Here is a 24,985-nt window from a genome sequence, read left to right on the forward strand (position 1 = left end):
GAGAAGAGAGAGAGAGAGAGAGAGAGCAGAAGAAATCAGAGGTCAGAACTTCCACAAATTTACAACAGAAATTACAGAAATTCAGTGAAAGAAAACATTGATAATAAGTGATAAACAGTCATAGCTTACCTTGTAACTCTGGAGTTTGTCCTCAGCCTCCTGGCTATTGGCTGCCTTAGCCGAGGGGAACGCAGTCATCATACTTCCTGTTTCATTCATCTGTCCAATCAGCTCCTCTCTCTCCGTCTGGAAGGAGCTCCACTGAGCAGCACAGCTACAGATGACACATTCATTTTAGAGCAGTTAGATTCTGTAACACACGCACGCACCGCACACTCACACCATGTGAGACCTTACCTCTGCAGATCCTCCCGGTAACCCTTCAGCTGCTCTTTGACCTCTGACCCTTTTTGTCGCATTACCTCCACACCTTCTTTCTTTCTTTCACTTTCTTTCATCTCCTTCGTCACTCCCAGCCCCACCAGATCATCCAGCTGAGCACCCAGGGTCTCCAGCTCCTCTAGTTTAGCCATGAAGGCTGGTTCCTGGGCTGAGATCTCCTCCAGCTCCCTGAGGCTCTCTGTCTGGCTCTCCAGCTCTATTCCCAGGGTGGATCTCTGGAGAAAAGCCCCAGCTTCGTCAAGCCACTTGCGGGCTGACTGCTGGGTGGATTGGTGCCTCTGGACCAGGGACAGAGTCTGATCCAGGCTCAGCTAAAGTCCATACAAAATGAATGAATGTGTTGGACTTTTCATTGGAAAGTAATCTATTCCCAGTTAAAAAGTGCTTACTGTATGCCAAAGGTCAAGAGGATAATGAGTAGCAAACCACTCACTCACTGCTAATGAGAGAATGTATCAGTTATCAGGGGATGAATGTGTCCAGGATAAGTAATTCACTAGGAGGACAGATTAAATCATCATGAGACTACTCAGATAAATAATTGAAGTACTTATCGCGAGATCATGACAATATTAATTTAACTGGTCTGTTATGAATGTCCTTTCAGACAAAGCCTGTTAATATTGATAACATGGGGGAGAGGTTATTACAGATGAGTCAAATCATCAATGATAGACTAGGTTTATGTAAAAACAAGGCTCACTTTTCAGCTACTTCAGCCAACAGTTATGATTTACAACATCATAAAAAAACTAGATTTGATATCTTATGCTCATGTTTAACATTATCTTTAGATCCAGTGTGTACACATACATTACACAATAGTATAGTACATTTACCTGCTTGGTTCTAAGTGCTTGTTGGACGTCAGCCCTCAGCTTAGCCAGCTCCTCTAGGTTAGCCTCAACATGGGCAGGGCAGGCCTCGTTTCTACTGCTGTATCTCTGCTTCTCCCTGCTGCCCATGGCATCTGCTACCCTCAGTCTGGACTGCACCTCTTCCTCTACCACCTTCAGTCTCCTGACCTCCTCCTCTACCCTCTCAACCCTCACCTCTGGAAGGGTCAATGGTTCCCCAAGCTTCTTCCTCAGACTCTTCAGCCAATCTGATGTCCGCCCAATCTCTTTCTCAAATTCTTTGTCCTTCTTGAGACAGTTTTCACATTCTGTAACACAACCTTTTACTTCTGACCTTAAGGACTGCAGCTCTTTTTGATGCGAGGTCACTACCTCTCTGGAGGCCTGGATGGCGGCAGGATCACAGTTCAATCCCATGTCTTCTGTATGTTGGGTGAGTCTCTCCAGGTGAGAGCCCATCCTTTCCAGATCTTCCAGCAGTGTGTAAAGACTCGCCAGTCTCTCTGTGCCACCTAATTTGGTGTCTGAGTCCGACTTCATTCTAGTGAACTGCTCTTTCACTGACTTTAACTCAGAGTTTAGTTTTGCTGATGTTGCGTTATACTCTGCCAATGTTTTCAATGAATCGTCAAGATGTTTCAGTCTCTGGTCAATGGTCCTCTTCAGATTGTCATGGAGGTTAACCAGCTGTTCTGTCTCCTCAGCGTGGCATCGTTGGCCCCTACTGAGAAACCCCTCAGTCTTCCTCCTCAGCTCTCTCACCGCAGGGCTGAGCTGAGCCAGGCTTTCAGACAGATCTCTATGGTCATCACGGAGATGAACAACTTCCTGTTCTTGAATACTGACTGTCCGTTTGGTTAAACCGTCTAACTGCTCCTGAAGCTCCTCCAATGCACTACAAGTGACATTGAAGAAGCAGTCGTAGTCCTTTCTCTCTAGGATAGCCTGCTGGATCCTGTCCCTCTTCTCTTTGGCTAACGCTAGGATGCTGTTGTATTGTTGAGGGAGGGCGTTGAGCTTTTCGTCCAGGTAGCAGTGGTCTACCTCGTTTAGCGAGGGGAGAATCTCCTGCCCCACCCTCTGGACGATGAGAAGGAGGTTCTCGTATTCCGACGCCTGCTCTAGAACGTTCTGGAACTTCGCCAGTCGACCCTGCAGTTCCGAATCGTCATCGGCGTTGCAGGTGAAGTCAATCTCGGGGAACGTAACGCCATCTGCCCGTCTCAGCCAGTGACACGTCCTATCCAGGTCGACCTTGAAGTACTTCCTGGAGGTCAGGGCTCTGTCCAGGTCCTGCAGGCGATGGGTGGTTCTCTGGAAGGCCGTCTCAAAGATCCTCTGGAGCTCCTCCAGCCTGGTCACGGTCTCCCCCCGCTCCTGGTCCGTGGCGTCCCTCTCCAGGTCACGACCCTGGGCCCACAGAGAGGCCAACTCCCCCTGGTAGGCCCGCAGGCCGCTCTGGACCCCTCGACACGTCACCACCTGCTTGGTCAGGTCGTCAGGGAGGAGAGCCACGTGGTCGTCCATTAAAGCCTTCCTCTCCTGCTGCTGGACCCAGGACAGAGCCCTCCCCACAGCCTGGAGGAACTGGGTCCGCTCTGTGAAGGCCTAGAAAATAACAATCACACTTTTTATTTAAAAAGCACTTTTCTTTTTTGTCATATTTTCATTTGAGTGCCTTCAAATAATTGAGATTTAAACCACCATTCCATCAGTCCACAATTTTAAGGAGAGAGCAGGTTCCACATTATAAAAAAAATATTCATAAATCTACTAAGCACTACTGCAGAAAAATCTATAAATAAAATAAAGTGTATGTAAATTAAAACAAGACTATTACAGACATGAACATCAAAATGACAACAAACCTTGCTGAGGTACTTCCTCCGCTGGCTCACCCTGGCCCCCAGTGCCTCTACTTCTCCCTCGGCCTGGAGTACCAGCTCCTGCAGGCGTCTCCTCTCGCTCAGCCCCAGCCTAGAGGCCACGCGCTGGGCCTCGCTCACTGCCTGGCCCAGCAGCTGCCCCCGGGCCTCCAGCTCTACACACACACTCAGGTGGTCGAACAGGAAGCTCTGGGCCAGGTCTGGAGGAGGGCTGGTCTTCAGGGCTGATGTTAGGGCAGGACGCTGCTCCTCCATCCACTCCCGGGCCTCCCTCAGCTGGGCTTCCACACGACCAAGGTCCTCCAGAGTCTGGGAAGAGTCCTGGATCTTCCCCTGGATCAGGCTATCCAGCTGGGACCAACGCTTCTCCAAGTGGCCCACCTGGACATAGAAAAGTATTTAGTAGAAACTCATGGATAGTTATTAAGAGATATTGTTGGCAGTGCTTAAATATTGATCACATACATTACCAGGAAAACACATGCAGGATAATAAAGGGGAAATTGACCTAGGTTTAACCAAACTGAAGTGAATTTTTACAGCACCTGTTGTTTGACCAGCTCCTTGTCCAGCAGGCTGAGGCGTGGCAGGACAGCCTGTCTCTGGTCCCTCAGCTCCTCTAGAGTTCCTCTCTGGTCCTCCAAGTCACAACACAGCTTTCTCAGAGCCTCCAGGTGCTCACTGGTGCTCTCTGTGTCCGCCCTGAGACACACAAACAGGGAGGGGGATAGGAAGAGGAGGTATTACTGTATGAGTCCACACTTTGAACGGTGTGTGTGAGTGTTTGTGTGTGTGCGTCTGGCATGCATGCGTTTGTGTGTCCAGCTTCGTCATACCTGGCCAGGTAGTCCCACTCTCTGGACACCTGGTGGAAGAGTTCCTCTACGGCAGCCACACAGTCATGGTACTCCCCGCTCCTCTGCATGTCCTCACCCCTCTGCCCCTCCAGCTCCTCAGCCCTCTGCCCCAACTCCTCCCAGGCCCTCCTCAGACCTCCCATCTCCTCCAGGGCAGGGGAGGACTGGCCCTCCGTCAGCCCAGCCACAGCCTCACTCAGCTGGGTGACGTCGACTTGCCTCACTCTGAGCTGCTGGAGGAACTCCTGGTAGAATGAAGATGGTATTAGTATTGTACTGTCAATGCTTTCTGCTCAGGTCATTGTGTTTGACTGGTAGACTGTTTTAGAGCCAGTAGCCATGATAGCACTGAAACAACAATGCAAGTGTTGATCTATCCATCCATCCACCCATCCATCTGGTCAATTAACACCTAAACTATTACACTTCACAAGAGGTCAACCATCCATCCATCCATCCATTCAGTATAAATAAGCTAACAGATGACTACACCCAGTACTGACCTGTGCCTGATCCAGTTGGTTCTGGGTGATCTTGGGCTCCAGTTCAGCCGGTCTCCTGGAGAGGTTCTGCAGCTGCTGCTCTGTCTCTCTGAGTTGAGCTTCCAGATCAGCCCGCTGCTCCTGAACGTCCCTCCAGCTTTCTGCCACCTCCTCACACACCAGCATCCTCTCCTCGATCTACATACACAGAGGAGACGGAAGCTTTATGTCTGAGGTATGTTAAGGATTGGAATGTTGCATAATGCTTGAAACACAGTATTCACTGGTAATCAGTCGTACAGTTTGTCAGCTGATGTTTATCGACTGACATTGTAATGCCATATTGACACATAGAAACCAATGTCCGGTGTCACGTCCTGACCAGTAAAGGGGTTATTTGTTATTGTAGTTTGGTCAGGATGTGGCAGGGGGTGTTTGTTTTATGTGTTTCGGGGTTTCGGGGTTTTTAGTTTTTTTGGTTAATGTTCTATGTTAGTATATTTCTATGTTCGTTCTAGTTTTTCTATTTCTATGTTTAGTTTATTGGGTTGACCTTCAAATAGGAGGCAGCTGTTCCTTGTTGCCTCTAATTGAAGGTCAGATTTAGTAGGGGTGTTTTTTCATGGGTTTTTGTGGGTAGATGTTCCGTATGTGTGTAGCTGTGTGCCTCACAGGACTGTTTCTCGTCGTCGTTTTGATTAAGTGTTTTGTTTCGTTTTCTTCTCAATAAAAAAGGAAGATGAGCATACACAATCCCCCTGCGCCTTGGTCCCATCTGTATGACGAACGTGACATCCGGTCAATACATTCCCAATGCAGTCTGTGGCTGGTGCGAGTGAACCGTACTGAGATGTACTCACCTGTAGTTTGACCTGCTGGATGTCTTGGGCGGTCTCCCTCACCCTCTGCTCTGAAAGGTCACAGGTAGAACACACCAGCTGTAGGTAGGTACTGGCCTGCTCCTGGAGAGTCCGCTCATGCTTCACCTGGACAGTACAGCAGGTGAGAGACCCATTAACACGTAAACCATTACACTCCAGGAGTGAATGGCGCTATTCAATTGAATATGACCTTCCCATTTGCAATTGCAAACGAAGTATGAAATTATATACATTATTATATATACATTATTATATATATAATTATATACATTATTATATATAATAATTATATTAATAATAACATATTATACATGATCAAAACCCCATTTCACCAGTTTTATACTGTAATCCCAGTTCAATGTGTACAGTATATCAGAACAGGCATTGTAACTAGCTGTCACGACTTCTGCCGAAGTTGGTCCCTCTCCTTGTTTGGGCGGCGTTCGGCGGTCGAAGTCGCCGACCTTCTAGCCATCGCTGATCCTCTTTTCATTTTCCTTTGGTTTTGTCTTGTATCACACCTGGTTCCAATCCCATTCATTACATGTGTATTTAACCCTCTGTTCCTCCTCATTGTCCTTGTCGGTGATTGTTTGTTTGTAAGCTATGTGCAAGATATGTTCTGGTGTGAGACGGGTTTTGTACCCACTTGTATTATTTTGTATATTTTGGTTTTCGGAGTTTTTGAGCAATTATTAAACTGCTCCGTTTTATAACAAGTTCTGTCTCCTGCGCCTGACTTCCCTGCCGCCAGCACGCACCCTTACACTAGCTACTGATTTGACTAAGCCACTTTGAAGGTATAAGTGTAGTGTTGGTGAGTGACCTGCTGTAGCGCCTCCTCCAGGCTGAGAGGGAGATGTGCAGTGGGCTCTGGTTCCTCTGAGACTGACACCAGCCAGGTCTGACACTGCTGCAGAGCATCCTGCAGACTGACATGCCTCTGCAACTCACGGTCCAAACTCTGGTACACCTGGGGGAGAGCAAAGGGAGAGAGAAAGAAAGAAAGAGAGAGCTATATATATATATGGATGAAAAGATAGAGGGGTAAAATAAATCAAATGGATGAAAGTCTATCTAAATGAAACAGATTCAGTGAGTAGTACCCTCTTATACATTGCAATGCCCTGGCCTATGCCAGGAAAACTATCGTAATGGATAGAGAAAACACCCTATGAAAGACATTAACACATTTCCATAAATCAAAAACCCTTCTATTCCCAAGTCCCTTTCATAAACAATAAACGTCTGGCTGGTAAATAGCTAAATAGTGTTTTGTTTGACAGGTGTTGAATGCAGAGGCGTCGCTGCCCTACGGGGAGAGAATAACAGCAGGACATGATTAACATAGTTAATATGAGAGCCCTGAGGGGTATGATGCGTGATAGACATGTGTTGGCACAAGGCCTGGCAGGGTTGGCAGCGGGGGTACGAGGGTTGGCAAGGTGGCTGGGTTAGAGGGATATAGGCCTGGGAGTTCGGGACTAAGTTGGAAGGCATGGCATGGCATGGCAAGGCTGGATCGGCAGTTGTAGAATTGGCAGAAGGGTGTTGATAAAGTGTGGCTGGATCACACGGGTTAGCAGATTGGCTGAATAGGGCTGTACTGGGAGGTGAGCTGTTGACAGTGTGGACGAGCGGTATAGGGCTTGCCAAGATGACAGAGTCGATTTGGCTATTTTGGCCAAGAGTGATAAAATCAAGTTGACGGGGAGAGCAAGGAGGGAGAAATAAGGTAAGATTGAGATAGTGGCTTGGCTGGTACTATTGGTCTGTGTTGGCATTGGTGGTTGTGCTCTGCTTTGGCGGGCCTTATTTGGCAAGGAACATTTGGTTGGCAGTCAAGGGCTGTCTTGGGAGGAAGGTTTAGGTGTTTGTATGGGTTGGGATTAAGTGAGTGGCTGGGCTACTGCAGTGTTGATGGAGAGGCTGTGTTGGTGTGTGTTGTAGTCTGTGCACAAAATTATATATATTTGCCTCATTATAATTTCAATTGAAGGACGTCTTAATGTGGGCACCCCCCCCCCCCCCCCCCCCCCCCCCCCCCCCACCCCCTGCAGTACCCACTCTCTGTGCCGTGCTGCAGATGGCAGAGTAGCTGTCTCGGGTGCCTTGCTGCTGAGCCTGGACCTGCTGTCTCAGCCTGCTCTGCACACGCTCACTGCAGCCCTCCACCAGGTCTTCTCCCCTCTCCTTCAGCCCAGCCAGGCGGTCCTCAAAGCCTGCTATCTCCTCCATGATGGCCTGGACCAGGGGGGAGAGGAGGAACAGAGCCAAGCACTCTTTGGGTTAGTGAGGGGTTTGGGGTTTGGTTGAAGAACATGGTGGACATCAAATAGACAAGAGTGCATGCTGAGCCAAAGGATCAGATTGGATGGATGAACTTGAGGGGAGGTCAAATTGAACAAAGAGAGAAAGAAATGTGGCTATCATACAGAGATATCTGTGTCCTGCTCATGAGATAAAAGGATGAACACTGTTTATACTTGATTGCTATAGGCTAGAACCTGGCATGCCTAAATTAGGTGGCTCAGGATGGCTTTTTGATAGCAAATAAAATAAAAACACTCTGAAAAAGCCATTGGATTAGTGTAATTAATAACACTGTCTGATTTGTCACCTTGTGACTGGCCAGCTGCTGAGTGGCTGCCTCCAGGCCTCCGCCCGCTGCGGGGTCAGGGGTCACCATCCTGCTGGACATCTGCAGCAGCCACCTCTCCACTTCCTGTAGCTCCACGTGGTACACTTCCTGCTCCTTCACCTGGCCCTCCAGGCGCTGCACATGGGCCTGAGACACACACATTGTCATTCACACACAGGCCCACAAACACATGTCGGTAGCAGTCCTAGCAGTGACCATAATAGTGATAATCAAACCAGCAACAAGTCTCAACAGTGCTACTATATTGTAGCAACAGTACCAACAGTACCAAGTTACTAACAGTAATAGCTGAAGTAGTCCAAACATCTACTGTATTGGTAACCACTATACAATAGCACTCAGAAAACTGTCATCAAAGTCCCATTAAGAGGCCCTGGTTAAAGTCCTCCTCCAGTCTCCTTTTCACATCATGCAACACCTGATTTACTTAACAAAGGTACATCTCAATAGGTGGTACAGGTCAGACAAGACATGGCACAAGTGGGGTGGGGTGGGGGGGGCTTATCTCTTTTGTTCTCTATTGCTACTCTATTGTTCCTCAAGCAAGGGGGAGGCTGATGACATCACATTTGACCATCAGACCAACTCCTTGGCGTTTGCAGTAGTCTAAAACCTTTTTACCCTTTAATGTGTGTACTTTACTGTATTCATACTTGGGACATCTTTAAAAATCCATCAGTAATAGTAAATCCTCACAGTGGCAGCGTTGCAGAGCTCAGTGTAGTCCGTCTGTAGTCTGTTCATGTTGTCTCTGATGGAGGGGTACTGGACTGAAAGCAGCAGAGACTCTCCCTTCTCCACCACCAACCTCACTGCCGAGTCATGGGACTGGACCGTCTGCAACAAGGCCTGGTGGAGGGAGGTAAGGAAGGAGGGAGACCGTTATGCTATTTTGGGTTTGATGCCTTTATTTGTAACTGTAGGATCAACAAAGTATATGGCACATCTTCTCTATTGAATCAAAGAGCTGAGGTTGAGGGGTTACAGAGGTACCGTACCTTGTACTTGGCCAGCTGTGCTCTCTTCTGGTACAGTTCAGCTTTAGGTTCCAAGGGGGCACTGAGCATGGCTCTGGTCTCCACCACCCACCGGGCCTGGGCCTTGTACCTGTCCTGGAACTCCTTGGCCAGACACACAGCCCTCTCCAGGGTGCTGTACTCTTGCCGCAGCCCACCGGCTAGCTCCTCCAGTTGGGCTAGCCTGGCCTCCACCTCCCCTCCCAGCCCCTCAGCTCCAGCCTCCTCCAGGAAGCCTGCAGCCCGCTCTGCCCGCTCCCTGAGGGCCTTGAGCAGGCCATGGCCCTGCTGAAGCTCAGCCTGGAGAGTCTGGAGGCGAGAGAGGTCATAGAGACACAGAACGAATGTGTGATATGTTTACAGTACTGTATAGCTCAGTGTACACAGTGATGCAATCTATACAAAAAGACATGAAAGAGAATTTGTTGAAATAGTGTGTGTGCATGTGTGCATACTCACAGACATGCATGAATACACACACAATTTGTAATACGTTCTAAACAAATACAATTGGATTGAATGTCAATAGAAAAAAAGACTGTTGCCAAGATAATTAGGTTTGCCTGCACGTAAACTTCTACACAAACACATTTATTTTCATACCAAATATTCTGAGCAAGTCTCACATTCATCTTGTATGTGTGATTTTAGCTCCATTCCACACACCAACACACATTTCTTTGTTCCTCCAACAACCCTGCTATCCCGGCCACCTGAGGTTTCACCGACAGTGTTTGAGAAGCTCCACTTTTCCTGGAAAGTCTTTGAACCTGGCAGGTAAGCTGACACCTGCATGGTGAGACCCCGGTGAGACCCCGGTGAGAAATATGAAAGGAGGGCCAATTACCGGGTCCTTATAATGGACAGAGGCAGCGGGGGTTTCCACAGCAACCAACCAACACACACACACATGCGCACGCACACAAACGCACACACACACACACACACACAGAGGCACGTATGCATACACACCCCCTCTCCAAGCACATACTTTATTCCATAGGATACCATGGAGTTTTTATCATCACAGGAGAACTATATAATAATGGCCCCAGCTCTGCTGCTATGCTGTTGATCATACTAACCCGGTCTGTCTCGGTCTACACACGTTCCTCTGCCTTCTCCACCTGACACACTAAACAAGATGTGCAGGTTTGTACGAGACTGCTAATAACACCACCTGCCTTTACATGTCTAACAATACCATGTACAGACAGCTGTTGTTGGTAACTGGCAAGTGTAGCTACAGTCTCCACTAGTTCCTTCATAGACTCTTACCAATGTCATTGTAGTGATGTAGTGTGGAGTTGTCTATGAATGCGGCACACAGGAGGTTGGTGGCACCTTAATTGGGGAGGATGGGCTCGTGGTAATGGCTGGAGCGGAATAGGTGGAATGGTATCAAATACATCAAACACATGGTTTCCAGGTGTTTGATGTCATTCCATCCGCTCCATTCCAGACATTATTATGAGCCGTCCTCCCCTCAGCAGCCTCCACTGATGCTGCAGTGTATTAAACTGCCAGCAGTATAATTCTCATACTCTAACTGACTGTCAGCACAGTATTTTCTGTAGAGGGCTAGGGTTGTACCTATTATATTCTACAGTACAGAAAGATATTTGAATCCAAGCACATTGCATTTAGCATAGTCATAAAGCTCTCTGAGAAATAATTATGGAAAAACAGCAAATGAGTCACTATGGAGATCTATAATTGGCCACATTTAATAAGTACATTTATGACCAATAACTGTACAAAGTCTAAATCTTTCTGTCACTCAATCCAGCAGGAGTGGATCGATCAGTTATGCTGATTATCATGTTAGTCTCCCATCCTCACACTGGGTTCCGTCTAATTCCCCTGTGTGGCTGATGTCTGGTATTAGTCTGCAGTCTGCAGTGCCACCAGAACACATGTGACGACAACATGTCCTCTGTTCCTATGCAGAGAGGGAGATCGATCCCAGACATGGATTACTGCAAAGCCTGGGTGTGTGTCTGGCGGGAAGGAGTCTGTCTGTGTGTGTGTGTGTGTGTGTGTGTGTGTGTGTGTGTGTGTGTGTGTGTGTGTGTGTGTGTGTGTGTGTGTGTGTGTGTGTGTGTGTGTGTGTGATGCGGAGCGGGAAGGGCATTGCATCAATTACAGTGTCTGTGCCAGCAGGCTCCTGACACTGGTGCTTCTTCATCCTCTGTTTCACAGTGGGAGGGCTCTCTCTGCTACAGGGCTTCCTCTACAGCCGCTCCTGCTTTGTCTTCATAAAGACACGATCAATACACACACACACACTCTCCTTCCTCTTCACACTCAATATGAACTGTGACAAGTCAACTACTGCAGATATTTTGATGTTTTTATGCAGTGTGCGCACGGACACTAATATATAAATCAATGTCTTATCAACTCAAGAAGAGCGACGTCAGATAAGAGAGAGACAAGGAACTATCTTGTCAAGTGCCCTTATATTTAGGTACTGAATGCTTTTGCTAACCTTACATGCAAATATCTGCAACCCAAGCCAAACTGGCTAAGCAAACTTTCATGTTGATGTAATGAACAAGCACCTTATGTTGCTTGGCAAGCAAATACATTTTTTTGCTGGCTAACATGGCGGATTGAAAAGAGGCTTTCCCGCACTACAATATATACGCCATTTAGCAGACGCTTTTATACAAAGCGACTTACAATCATGCGTGCATAAATATTTTATGTACAGCTGGTCCCAGGAATGTAACCCACTACCCTGGTGTTACAAGCACCATGCGCTACCAACTGAGCTACAGAGGACTACAAGCTGACTGCTGTGAAACTACCTAGAGTAAGACTAATCATTTCTGTGTAATATAGCACAAGCAAGCTTAATTCACTTTTATCAGGGCACTCTAGCGAGGAGGTGTACCTCAGGGTTCTGTACCAATACCACTAAATGAAGCTAACAACTAGTGTATGCCTGGGTTCTATAGCAGCAATCTAATATTGTACAGTAAGTGAACAGAAAAGGAGCCACGTTGAACCCTACTCTACCAGGTGTCTGTGTTCAGTACCTCTACTTTCTTCATCTTCCTCTCCATGGCAACCCGGTCCAGAGCCTCCGTGCTGGCTGTCACGGTTCTGAAGTTCTTCTGGGCTGATCTAAGCCAATCAGAGAAGGACACACAGAGTTTCTCTGCCTCCTCGATGCTCCTAAGCTCCTCCTTCAGCTGCTTGATGGTCTCCTAAAAGCGGATTGGATAAAATAATGAGTGACATCAGACAGTTTGCATCACCCCAGAACCATGAAACTCGACACCTGAAAATATTTTTATTCCTTATACTTCCACAGATTTGTCTTGGATTTGGAAATTATTATTTAAAAAAAAATGTTATTGATACATCATTCATTTGACGATATCTCCGTTTTTATGGGGGTTTTGACACATCCACTTGACTTAGATGGTATGGCTATGAATGAGGAGGTCTTTTTATGGATTTGGCACATAATCCACTTGACTTGCAGATCCCGTGGCGTGAAGCTCCAATTAGCTGATAGTGCTGAGTGCACACCTTTACTGCAGAGATGGAGACGGAGGTAACAGCTCTGTACCGCGGCCCATATGGCCACACGTTTCACACAGAACAATTGTGTGTGTGTGAGCGAGAGAGAGAGAGAGTAGAGAGAAAGGGTGGGAGTGCGACAGAAAGAGTGAGTGTTTGTGTGTGCGTGCGTGCTTGCTTGCGTTCACAAGCACACTTGAGAGAAAGTGTGTGTACTGTAGCCTACGTGAGAGAGAGAAAGTGTGTGTGTGTGTGTGTGAGAGCGAGAGGTGCTACTGTAGGTGTAAAAATCAATGGCTCTGCCAGCACAGCCCTTCCACTCTAGGCTCCAGCAGTGTGTGTGAGGAGTGTGAGATTGCCTTCTGTAGCGTTTAATTACAGACTAAGCCCAGGACCAGAGGAGCACCATTGATTTTCCTTTAGTTCTCCCAAGAGGAGCAGACAAATAAAAAGACTGGCTTCTGAGTGTATTGGGTGTGTTCTGGGGCTCAACTAAACTCTCATAGTTGTTTCACCGCAGTGTTACAGTACAGCCTCAAGACAATGAAAGTCACTGCAACAAGATCTATTGTGAGACAACTGGGCTATGAGTGTAAATGCAATGTTATCTTACGTACATAGCCATTTTGTTCATATCAGAAAGATCAGTCAGTAGTGACTGTCTCACCTGTATGTTGAGAATCAGGGCGTGGTATCGGGCAGTGAGCTGGGTGGCTCTGGTGCTGACCCGGCTGCTGATGTGGGTCTCCTCCAGGACCTGCTGGGCCAGAGCAGACAGCCCATCCACCTCGCTCTGCCGGGCTAGCACACTTTCCTGCCACAGCTGCACAACCATTCACAGAGAAAGACAGAGTTACAATTAGATACTGTAGATGGTTTATATCAAAATGCTGTTATTTTGACATCCCATGTCAAAAATGTACCTGTTGGTTTGAGACCATTGAGACACAGCCTTACAGTGTGAACGATCCTTCAACAGTACTAGACAAACCACAGTCTCTTACCTCCCTCTATCTAACCCCTACCTGGAGCTGCTTTAGCTGGGCATCCTTGGAAGCGCTGTCAGACCTGCGATGTCCACGGATGTTGGCCTTCCCTTCCATGTCCTCCAGCCACAGGGCCAGGCTCTGGAACCTCTGGCCCATCTGCCTGAGCCTGCCCAGGGTAGAGCCCAGCGTGGCCCTGGTCTCCCCCAGCCGGGCCTGGTAGGCCCCCCACTCACGCTGTGCCGTGTCTAGGGCTCGGTCCTCAATCTGGGGCGCACCCCACGGAATCACCCCATCCCTGCTTGACAGTAAGGAAGAGAGCAGGGACTGGCCCTGGGAGCAGCGCTCCTGGAGGAGCTGTGGAGGAGAGGGAGAATGAAGGTAGAAAATAGAGAGGCGGGATGATACAGTAGAGCTGGGACGATAAACCAAAAATGGCCTTTCTCTTACCGAAGCATTTTGCATACGGCAATAATTTTCTGTGATTTTGCTACACAACGTTCCTGTAGATTGTACTACAGCTATTGAGTTCATGGCACCACTTTACAACTGGAGTAGACTGTAGTATGGTTTTGATGCGCCCGCAGATCAGAGCAGAGTGCGCCATTTGCAGTGAATAGGCCTACATCAAGTATAGCCTAGGCCTAGCGCTGGAAAGTACTTGTAAGGCATCGGCCTACATTTACAGGTAGATTAATCAATTAGCCTACATGGCTATATAGCAATAACATCATATTTAGAGTTGGTAATCTAGCAAAGTGTTTTGAGTTCCCACTTCCTCAGGTGGTTAAAAATATAGTCCATAGGCCAATATGCACAAAAATGTATCGCTGAAGAGACCCAATGAAATCTGATCATTCTGGATCCTATTTGGACAGGTTGCAAATCAAAATATCAATCATTCATTCCTTGGATATGTTATATGAAATAGCTTCCTTTTTGACTCATAGGCTACTATCTCTGGAAAGAAATCATCTAGAGCCCTGCCAATAACAGAAAGTAACTGTCCATTAAAAAAACTTTTTAGCATTGTATTTATTGTTATTGAGCAAAATCGTTACATTTATCACAGTATTACTTTGTGTCCATATAGCCCAACTCTAGCACCTCCCAAAAAGTATTTATAGATGATTTATCGTTATTGCAAAAAATGTGACTATTTATCGCGATATGGATTTTTGTCCATATCGCCCAGCTCCATGATACAGTAACATACCAATATCAAGTTCAACATGATGCAGTACTGTACATGTACATGATCAATTATTATTCTGAACCTGTCAGAAGCTCTCTGCTTTCACTATGTGTTTAGATCATTATAAAACCAACATTACACAGCTGGTCAGTGCTACAGCTCTACTATAGCTCCTCATTCAAAACCAACTGACAAACTATCCGGGATCCTTGGGACGTCCCTACCCCATTGAAATGTAAAATGGTTAAGGTAAGGGTTAAGGTTAGGGTTAGGTAAGGGCCCCAAGGATCCCGGATAGCACTGACCCATACCAAACCAGGCATATAGTAGGCTGTACTATACTGACCTGTATCTGCTGTAGTGTGTTCTCCAGGGTGTCCACATCCCCCTCTGGGTGGGACAGAGAGCCCAGGGTTCCCTGCTCCTGCTCCAGCCAGTCTTCAAACATGTGCAGCCCCCTCTGGTACTCCTGATGGGCCAGGACCAGATCCTTAGCCTTGTAGACTGCAGCCTGGGACACGACACAGAGAGATACCATGTAGAGATACCACATGACTGGGTTACCATTTCAAGTATTGGTTCCCAAACTCTTTGGCCTTTGTGACCTACAAATAAAATAAAGCTACTTCATTAAGCCATTACCCAGTCCTGGGAAAGACTATCTTTAAGGACATGAAGGGAAACATGAAGACAGGAGTATGAAGGCTGTGGGTACCTTGGCCTTGTCTGTGATGGCGGTGTATCTCTCCTGTAGGCTGTGTACCTCCTGGTGGGTAGTGTATTGTTCAGCAATGTTGGAGCCCTTGGTAGCAATGGTCTCTAATGGACTGCTGTGGCTCAGGACCTCCTCATACAGAAGCTAAAACACATACAGTATCACATTAACTAGCTGTGGATACAGCATAAGAACATGATAGATGAAATACTTAAAACATGTAACTTTAAAAAAAATATCCCTTCTTATTGTAAAAATCAACAACACTACAAGGTTATGATGGTGCATTGCTTTTAGTTATTTTCAGGAGTCAAAGCCCTTTATATTGTAAGGTGTAGATTCCCTCCATCCACCACCAATGTGTATACACCCATCCATTACAATGAGTCCAGTACTGTACCTTGGTCTTGCCCAGGTTGGCGGTCTTGTCTCTCATCTCAGAGTACTGTCTGTCTGAGCAGCCCAGAGTGGCCTCCACGCGCTCCATCCACATGATAAACTGGCCCACGTCCTCCTGGTAGCTGGTCCACTGTGACAGGGCTCCCTCCAGCTGACTGGATCAGGAAACACACACATTCATTATTCAGGGTTACTGACTGTTAGGGTCGTTCTACAAAAATGGTGGCTTTTTGACCAGCCAACTTTTAAAAATGTCATTCTTTTTTACTTGTAGCTACTGATAGAGCCAGCTGCTCCTACAAAGTCAACAGACCAAATCAGCTGGGATAGACTCACTGGAGTGTTAACACAAATAACCTTGAGTGTATTATAATCTAATACTAATCTTATCTGTTAAATGGCAAATATTATTATTATTATTATTGTCTAATACAATGAATGCCTATTTTTCTTTGTCAAATGATTGTCTTATTTCCTACCATTTAACTCTTTTGACCTCCTAGATTAAATCGATGGATTAAAGTCAAATTGGCTAACTGATTAATATGTCTCCTGACCTTTTACACTGGATGGAGGCGGACAGCAGAGAGTCCCAGGAGTCCTTAAGGTCCTGGATCTGTTTTCGAACCACCGGGACCCCCTCAGCAGAGGTGTTCCTCTGGACAGCCTCACCACGTGTCAGTAACATCTTCAGCTGGATCTCCCTCTCCTGACGGGCCGCCAACAGGGCCTGGGGAAACACAATTACAGATAAGATTCAACCACAGACACAGTTTAAGATACAGTTACAACCACAGACACAGTTTAAGATACAGTTACAACCACAGACACCGTTTTAAATACAGTTACAACCACAGACACAGTTTTAAATACAGTTACAACCACATACAACAGTTTTAGATACAGTTACAACCACAGACTCAGTTTTAAATACAGTTACAACCACAGACACAAAAACAGACAAAGAGTAGTTGTTGTACACTAGACTTGAGAGCTTCAGAATGTTTACACGAGGGGGGTAACCCCTGATACTACACATTTATAGGTTAGATACTGATTTGTAATCACTTTTGAGAGATACAACTCTTTCTCGGTCTTTGGGCAAAACTATAGAGTCCCTAGATCTCTCTATTACATTCTTCTAGTCTTCCATACCTACCTCCAGCTGTATCATCCTGTCTTCCAGTACAGTCTTGTCAGCTGTGGGGGAGAGGCAGGTGTTCAGGATCCTCTCAGACTCAGACACCCAGTTCTGGAGCTCCGTCAGACCCTGGGAGAACAGACGGTGCTCCCCTACGATACGCTCTATCCTGGAGGCCTTGTCCTGGAGGAGACCAAGCAGAGCTACTTCAACAAGGTACACGGTATAGAGGTATGTAGAAACGGTTTGAAGTGGTAGCATAGACCAAGGATAAAATAAGACCTTTGAAGGTTTTCCTTTCACTCAGGAAAATATGATATTTTCTGCAGAAAATATGCTGGTCTAGTGGTAATGCCGCAGCCTCTTGCACATCATTCTACGGAGTTGGCACAGGTTCAAATCCGGTCCTATGCCCTTTGACATAGGACCGATCTTTTCCCATTGTCATCCTCTCTCTCTATCTGTCCAATAAAATCAAAACATGTTTTTATGAATCTGGCCATGGTTATGTTATGGACAAGAAAAGAATAGAGAGGCACCCTTTTCTTTCCACTTAACATATCCACAGCGCTAGCAACAAGCGGCTTTCTCAAGTGATTTTCTTCCTCCTGTTTCTATGTTACTGAAAGAAGACCTATAAATAGCCTAGCTTACTAGATTGCTTCAGAAGGTCAGCCCAATATTACCATAGCAGTATTTCCTATCTGGTATTTCAGTGAGCATGGTTATATGCACACAATAATACAATTATTGTGGATAGTCAAATTAATAAAAAGTTTACATGCTTTGCAAGAAGAACAATTCCCCTAATAATCATGTTTACATGGACACATCTGAAATCAGGCTACTGATGGGACTTCTGATAAATGCAGAAAATCACCAATCAAAATAAACGTTCTACCACTGTCATGGTTCCACCTGTCACCAGAGGGCGGCAGAGACCGTCCTAGAGACATTAACGACACTCAGGTGTGTCCTATTTACTCATTATGCCTTCCTCACCATCTTAAATAAGCATGCCCCATTCAAGAAATTTAGAACCAGGAACCGATATAGCCCTTGGTTCTCTCCAGACCTGACTGCCCTTAACTTCTCTAGGGTAGGGGGCAGTATTTTGACGTCCGGATGAAAGGCGTGCCCAAATTAAACTGCCTGCTACTCAGGCTCAAAAGGTAGGATATGCATATTATTAGTAGATTTGGATAGAAACCACTCTGAAGTTTCTAAAACTGTTTGAATTATGTCTGTGAGTATAACAGAACTCATATGGCAGGCAGAAACCTGAGAAAAATCCAACCAGGAAGTGTGGAAATCTGAGGTTTGTAGTTTTTCAAGTGATTGCCTATACAGTATACAGAGACTTAGGATTCATTTTGCACTTCCTAAGGCTTCCACTAGATGTCAACATTGTTTCATGCTTCTACTGTGAATATGGAGAGAATAAGAGCTCCTGGAAGTAGATGAGTGAGAAAATGACATGAGCTCAGAGGCGCGCGCTCACGTGAGAGTTGGCTGTGTTCCTTTTCTTTTCTGAAGACATTGGAATTGTCCTGTTGGAATATTACTGAACATTTATGTTAACCTGTCTGGGCTAGGGGGCAGTATTTTCACGGCCAGATGAAAAACATACCCAATTTAAACAGGTTACTACTCTGGCCCAGAAACTAGAATATGCATATTATTAGTAGATTTGGATAGAAAACACTCGGAAGTTTCTAAAACTGTTTGAATGGTGTCTGTGAGTATAACAGAACTCATATGGCAGGCAAAAAGCTGAGAAAAAGTCAACCAGGAAGAGGAGGATCTGAGAATTGTAGTTCTTCTTCTTCAGTATCTGTGGGGTTACGTTGCACTTCCTAAGGCTTCCATTGGCTGTCAAAAGCCTTCAGAAAGTTGTTTCAGCCTTCTCCTGTTACTGGGCAGATAATAGAAGCTCAGTTACTGAGTGGACTGCCTGTGGACAAAGGGATTGGATATGAGTGCTCACGCGAGCGAGCCGTTCCTTCTTTTTCTCCTTGAATGAATAGGCTATTGTCCGGTTGGAATATTATCGCAATTTTACGTTAAAAATACCATAAAGATTGATTTTAAACAGTGTTTGACATGCTTCTAAGTACGGTAATGGAACATTTTGACTTATCGTCTCTGGTACCACTCTCGCGCGTTATGCCTTTGGATAGTGCTCTGAACGCACAAACAAAACGGAGGTATTTGGACATAAATATGTATTATTTCGAACAAAAACAACATTTCTTGTGGAAGTAGCAGTCCTGGGAGTGCATTCTGATGAAGATCAGCAAAGGTAAGAGAATATTTCTAATACTAATTCTGAGTTTAGGTTGCCCCGAACTTGGCGGGTGTCTGTATAGCTCTCTGTGATGGCTGAGCTATGTACTCAGAATATTGAAAAATTTGCTTTCTCCGTAAAGCTATTTTAAAATCTGACAAAACGGTTGCATCCAGGAGTAGTCTATCTATAATTCTTTAAATAATTGTTATATATTTTGTCAACGTTTATGATGAGTATTTTTGTAAATTGATGTGCACATTCACCGGAGTTTTGGTGGGAATACATTTTCTGAACATCACGCGCCAATGTAAAATGCTGTTTTTGGATATAAATATGAACTTTATCGAACAAAACATACATGTATTGTGTAACATAATGTCCTAGGAGTGTCATCTGATGAAGATCGTCAAAGGTTAGTGCTTCATTTAGCTGTGTTTTGGGTTTTATTGACACATGTCCTTGCTAGGAAAATGGCTGTGTGATTATTTTTGTCTATGTACTCTCCTAACATAATCTAATGTTTTGCTTTCGCTGTAAAGCCTTTTTGAAATCGGACAATGTGGTTACATCAAGGAGAAGTGTATCTTTAAAATGGTGTACAATAGTTGTATGTTTGAGAAAGTTGAATTATCGTTTGACATATTTCTACAAACGTAAATAGAACTTTTTTTTACTTTTCGTCGTGACATTTTGCGCACGCTTCCTGCATTTGGAGTAGTGGACTGAATGCGCAAACAAAAAGGAGGTATTTTGACATAAATTATGGACTTTATCGAACAAAACAAACATTTATTGTGGACCTAGGATTTCTGGGAGTGCATTCTGATGAAGATCATCAAAGGTAAGTGAATATTTATAATATTATTTCTGAGTTTTGTTGACTCCACAAAATGGCGGGTTTGGTTTCGTGTCTGAACGCTGTACTCAGAATATTGCAAAGTGTGCTTTCGCTGTAAAGTTTTTTTGAAATCTGACAAAGCGGTTGCATTAAGGAGAAGTGTATCTATAATTCTTTGAATAACTGTTTAATATTTTATCAACGTTTATGATAAGTATTTCTGTAAATTGATGTGCTCATTCACCGGTAGTTTGGGGAGGCAAAACATTTCTGAACATTACACGCCAATGTAAAATGGGGTTTTTGGATATAAATATGAACTTTATCGAGCAAAACACACATGTATTGTGCATCTGATGAAGATCAACAAAGGTTAGTGATTCATTTTAGCTGTATTTCTGGTTTTTGTGACTCCTCTCCTTGCTTGGAAAATGGCTGTGTGGTTTTTCTTGTATAGGTGCTGTCCTAACATAATCAAATGCTATGCTTTCGCCTTAAAGCCTTTTTGAAAACGGACAATGTGGTTGGATTAACGAGAAGTGTATCTTTAAAATGGGATATAATTGTTGTATGTTTCAGAAATTTGAATTATGAGATTTTTGTTGTTTTGAATTTGGCGCATGGCTATTTCACTGGCTGTTGGCAGTGTGTCACTGCTAGCGTCCCACATACCCCAGAGAGGTTAACCAACACAAAAATATCCTGTGGCATTCTGCATTAGCATCGAACAGCCCCCGTGATATGCAACTTTTCAGGGAAGTTAGAAACCAATATACACAGGCAGTTAGAAAAGCCAAGGCTAGCTTTTTCAAGCAGCAATTTGCTTCCTGCAACACAAACTCAAAAAAGTTCTGGGACACTGTAAAGTCCTTGGAGAATAAGAGCACCTCCTCCCAGCTGCCCACTGCACTGAGGATAGGAAACTCTGTCACCACCGATAAATCCACAATAATTGAGAATTTCAATAAGCATTTTTCTACGGCTGGCCATGCTTTCCACCTGGCTACCCCTACCCCGGTCAACAGCACTGCACCCCCCACAGCAACTCGCCCAAGCCTTCCCCATTTCTCCTTCTCCAAAATCCAGTCAGCTGATGTTCTGAAAGAGCTGCAAAATCTGGACCCCTACAAATCAGCCGGGCTAGACAATCTGGACCCTTTCTTTCTAAAATGATCTGCCGAAATTGTTGCAACCCCTATTACTAGCCTGTTCAACTCTCTTTCGTGTCGTCTGAGATTCCCAAAGATTGGAAAGCATCTGCGGTCATCCCCCTCTTCAAAGGGGGGGACACTCTTGACCCAAACTGCTACAGACCTATATCTATCCTACCCTGCCTCTCTACAGTCTTCGAAAGCCAAGTCAACAAACAGATTACTGACCATTTCAAATCCCACCGCACCTTGTCCGCTATGCAATCTGGTTTCAGAGCTGGTCATGGGTGCACCTCAGCCACGCTCAAGGTCCTAAACGATATCTTAACTGCCATCGATAAGAAACAATACTGTGCAGCCGTATTCATTGACCTGGCCAAGGCTTTCGACTCTGTCAATCACCACATCCTCATCAGCAGACTCAACAGCCTTGGTTTCTCAAATGATTGCCTCGCCTGGTTCACCAACTACTTCTCTGATAGAGTTCAGTGTGTCAAATCGGAGGGCCTGTTGTCCGGGCCTCTGGCAGTCTCTATGGGGGTGCCACAGGGTTCAATTCTTGGGCCGACTCTTTTCTCTGTATACATCAATCAATCAATATACGTCTCTGATCCACCTCTACGCAGACGACACCATTCTGTATAATTCTGGCCCTTCTTTGGACACTAAGTTATTAACTACCCTCCAGACGAGCTTCAATGCCATACAACTTTCCTTCCGTGGCCTCCAACTGCTCTTAAATACAAGTAAAACTAAATGCATGCTCTTCAACCGATCGCTGCCTGCACCTGCCCGCCCATCCAGCATCACTACTCTGGATGGTTCTGACTTAGAATATGTGGACAACTACAAATACCTAGACTGTAAACTCTCCTTCCAGACTCACATCAAACATCTCCAATCCAAAGTTAAATCTAGAATTGGCTTCCTATTTCGCAACAAAGAATCTTTCACTCATGCTGCCAAACATACCCTCGTAAAACGACCATCCTACCGATCCTCGACTTCGGCGATGTCATTTACAAAATAGCCTCCAATACCCTACTCAATAAATTGGATGCAGTCTATCACAGTGCCATCCGTTTTGTCACCAAAGCCCCATACACTACCCACCACTGTGACCTGTACGCTCTCGTTGGCTGGCCCTCGCTTCATACTTGTCGCCAAACCCACTGGCTCCAGGTCATCTACAAGACCCTGCTAGGTAAAGTTCCCCCTTATCTCAGCTCGCTGGTCACCATAGCAGCACCCACCTGTAGCACGCGCTCCAGCAGGTATATCTCTCTGGTCACCCCCAAAGCCAATTCCTCCTTCGGCCGCCTCTCCTTCCAGTTCTCTGCTGCCAATGACTGGAACGAACTACAAAAATCTCTGAAACTGGAAAAACGTATCTCCCTCACTAGCTTTAAGCACCAGCTGTCAGAGCAGCTCACAGATTACTGCACCTGTACATAGCCCATCTATAATTTAGCCCAAACAACTACCACTTCCCCAACTGTATTTATTTATTTATTTATTTATTTTGATCCTTTGCACCCCTACTTTGCACTTTCTTCCACTGCAAATCTACCATTCCTGTGTTTTACTTGCTATATTGTATTTACTTCGCCACCATGGCCTTTTTTGCCTTTACCTCCCTTATCTCACCTCATTTGTTCGCTTTGTATATAGACTTATTTTTCTACTATATTATTGACTGTATGTTTGTTTTACTCCATGTGTAACTCTGTTGTTGTATGTGTCAAACTGCTTGCTTTATCTTGGCCAGGTCGCAATTGTAAATGAGAACTTGTTCTCAACTTGCCTACCTGGTTAAATAAAGGTGAAATAAAACATAAAATAAAAAAATTATGATTTCCCTGTTAAAAGAGGTGTGTTTTCTGTTGTCCTTTGCAGAAGCTTGAATTATTTAACGTTTGCTTACGTTTCCTGAGTGAGTTTTCGGCTACCGTTTCTCCATAAAGTATTATGTTATCCATAACCACTGATTCCTCCTCTGGTCTCTTCTCTGCACCTGGGTCCAACCTCACCACGTCACATCAAGCTTCTGCCTAAACATGGACCCAGCAGAGATCACCCAGATAAAGAATGTTGTAACCCACCAAGGAGCACTGCTGGGGCGGTAGCAAGAACAACTCTCCCAAATATCAGAGACCCTCCAGGCACTTACCGACTCCCTCCACCACAGTCCAACCTCAACCCAGGAGGAGCAAATGCCCAGGTCTCATTGCCCAGTGCTACAGGCGTTGCTGTAGTTCCTCCAGTGAATCTGCACCGGGAACCCAAGATCCCAGCCCCCGAGCGGTATGACGGCGACCTGGGAGGATGCAAGGGGTTCCTCATCTCAGTGTTCTCTGGTGTTCGAGCTACAGTCCTCCTCATTCCACACCGATCGGACCATGATCCCCTACATCATCTCTCTACTCTCGGGCAAGGCCCTGGCGTGGGCAAAGGCGGTGTGGCAACAGCAGCCACCATCCTGCAGCTCCATAATAGCCTTCACTGCCGAGCTGCGACGTGTCTTCGACCACCCAGTCGGCGGACGCGAAGCGGCCAGCCAACTGTTCAACATCCGCCTAGGGGCCAGACAAGTGGCTGACTTCGCCATTGAGTTTCGCACCCTCGCCGCCGAGAGTGGGTGGAATACGGAGGCCCTGGTCACCGCTTTCCACCAGGGTTTGTCTAACTCCATCATGAATTAACTGGCCTCTCGGGAACTGGGAGAGGACCTCGAGTCCCTGATAACGCTGGAAATCAGGATCAACAACCGCCTCCGAGAACGTGTGAGATAGCAACTTTTCGACACCACCCCAGTATCTCGGTTTCCTGAGCACCCCAAGCCTCCCGAACACAGCATTGAAGAGCCCATGCAGCTGAGACTCACACGTCTGAGCCCACAGGAGTGTGACAGGCGCATGCGCAAAGGCTGCTCCTTCTGCGGAGGTCTTTGCCATCTCCGTGCTAAATGCCCAGAGCTGACGGGAAACTCTGGGGCTTGCCAGGACAAGGGGAGACCCTGACGAGCTGTGCAGTTACCCCCCGGCTACACAGTCACCGTCTTTCACTACCCGCAACCCTCCACTCGGACAACCGTCAGCGCCAGATTCAAGCCTTCATGGACTACGGGGCTGCAGATAATTTAATTGATCAAGACTTTGCCAGAGAATTACAAATCCCCTGCATGAAATGTCCCATCCCTCTGCAGATTCAAGCCCTCGATGGACACCCCACTGGCTCTGGCCAGGTGGAATATCAGACCAATTCTTCACCACTGGACCTCCGCAACGCTTACAATCCTTAGGGAGGGAGATTAATGGAAGACTACCTTTAACACCCATAGTGGCCACCATGAGTATTTAGTCATGCCATTCGGATTATTGAACTCACCGGCAGTCTTCCAAGCATTTGTCAATGATACTCTTAGGGATATGTTGAATCGGTTCATTTCTATTTACCTCGACGACATCCTAATCTTCTCCAAGACCCATCCGGAACACATCCTGCACGTCCGCCAAGTCCTTAGATGCCTCCTGCAGAGTCAACTACACATTAAGATTGAGAAGTGTGAGTTCCATGTGTCCCAAGTCTCTTTCCTGGGCCATATTATCTCTACCGCCGGCATCCAAATGGACGCTGTTAAGGTTCGGGCGGTCACTGACTGGCCCCATCCAACATCACATAAACAAGTCCAGC

General features: G+C 45.9%; 1 protein-coding gene across 9 annotated transcripts in view; it reads right to left on the reverse strand.

The window, feature by feature from the left end:
• syne1a (spectrin repeat containing, nuclear envelope 1a) overlaps window positions 1–24,985 on the reverse strand; it is a 174,254-nt gene that overhangs the window by 80,377 nt on the left and 68,892 nt on the right. For all 9 annotated transcript variants that reach the window (XR_003873502.1, XM_029743658.1, XM_029743599.1 and 6 more), the window contains 21 exons: window positions 17,032–17,196; window positions 16,430–16,602; window positions 15,874–16,027; window positions 15,474–15,617; window positions 15,105–15,269; window positions 13,603–13,920; window positions 13,245–13,400; window positions 12,088–12,258; window positions 9,026–9,352; window positions 8,724–8,876; window positions 7,986–8,153; window positions 7,433–7,609; window positions 6,192–6,338; window positions 5,345–5,470; window positions 4,506–4,682; window positions 3,982–4,247; window positions 3,691–3,847; window positions 3,128–3,526; window positions 1,242–2,867; window positions 358–713; window positions 130–274 (listed from right to left, as the gene is read on the reverse strand). Coding sequence is in view for 8 of the 9 variants with exons in the window: in XM_029743658.1 (XP_029599518.1) it covers window positions 130–274; window positions 358–713; window positions 1,242–2,867; window positions 3,128–3,526; window positions 3,691–3,847; window positions 3,982–4,247; window positions 4,506–4,682; window positions 5,345–5,470; window positions 6,192–6,338; window positions 7,433–7,609; window positions 7,986–8,153; window positions 8,724–8,876; window positions 9,026–9,352; window positions 12,088–12,258; window positions 13,245–13,400; window positions 13,603–13,920; window positions 15,105–15,269; window positions 15,474–15,617; window positions 15,874–16,027; window positions 16,430–16,602; window positions 17,032–17,196 (5,670 nt within the window). In the remaining variant the exon portion in view is untranslated. The remainder of the gene's footprint in view (window positions 1–129; window positions 275–357; window positions 714–1,241; window positions 2,868–3,127; window positions 3,527–3,690; window positions 3,848–3,981; window positions 4,248–4,505; window positions 4,683–5,344; window positions 5,471–6,191; window positions 6,339–7,432; window positions 7,610–7,985; window positions 8,154–8,723; window positions 8,877–9,025; window positions 9,353–12,087; window positions 12,259–13,244; window positions 13,401–13,602; window positions 13,921–15,104; window positions 15,270–15,473; window positions 15,618–15,873; window positions 16,028–16,429; window positions 16,603–17,031; window positions 17,197–24,985) is intronic.

The sequence above is a fragment of the Salmo trutta genome, chromosome 1 (assembly GCF_901001165.1).
Source record: "Salmo trutta chromosome 1, fSalTru1.1, whole genome shotgun sequence".
In the NCBI taxonomy this organism is placed as follows: Eukaryota; Metazoa; Chordata; class Actinopteri; order Salmoniformes; family Salmonidae; genus Salmo; species Salmo trutta.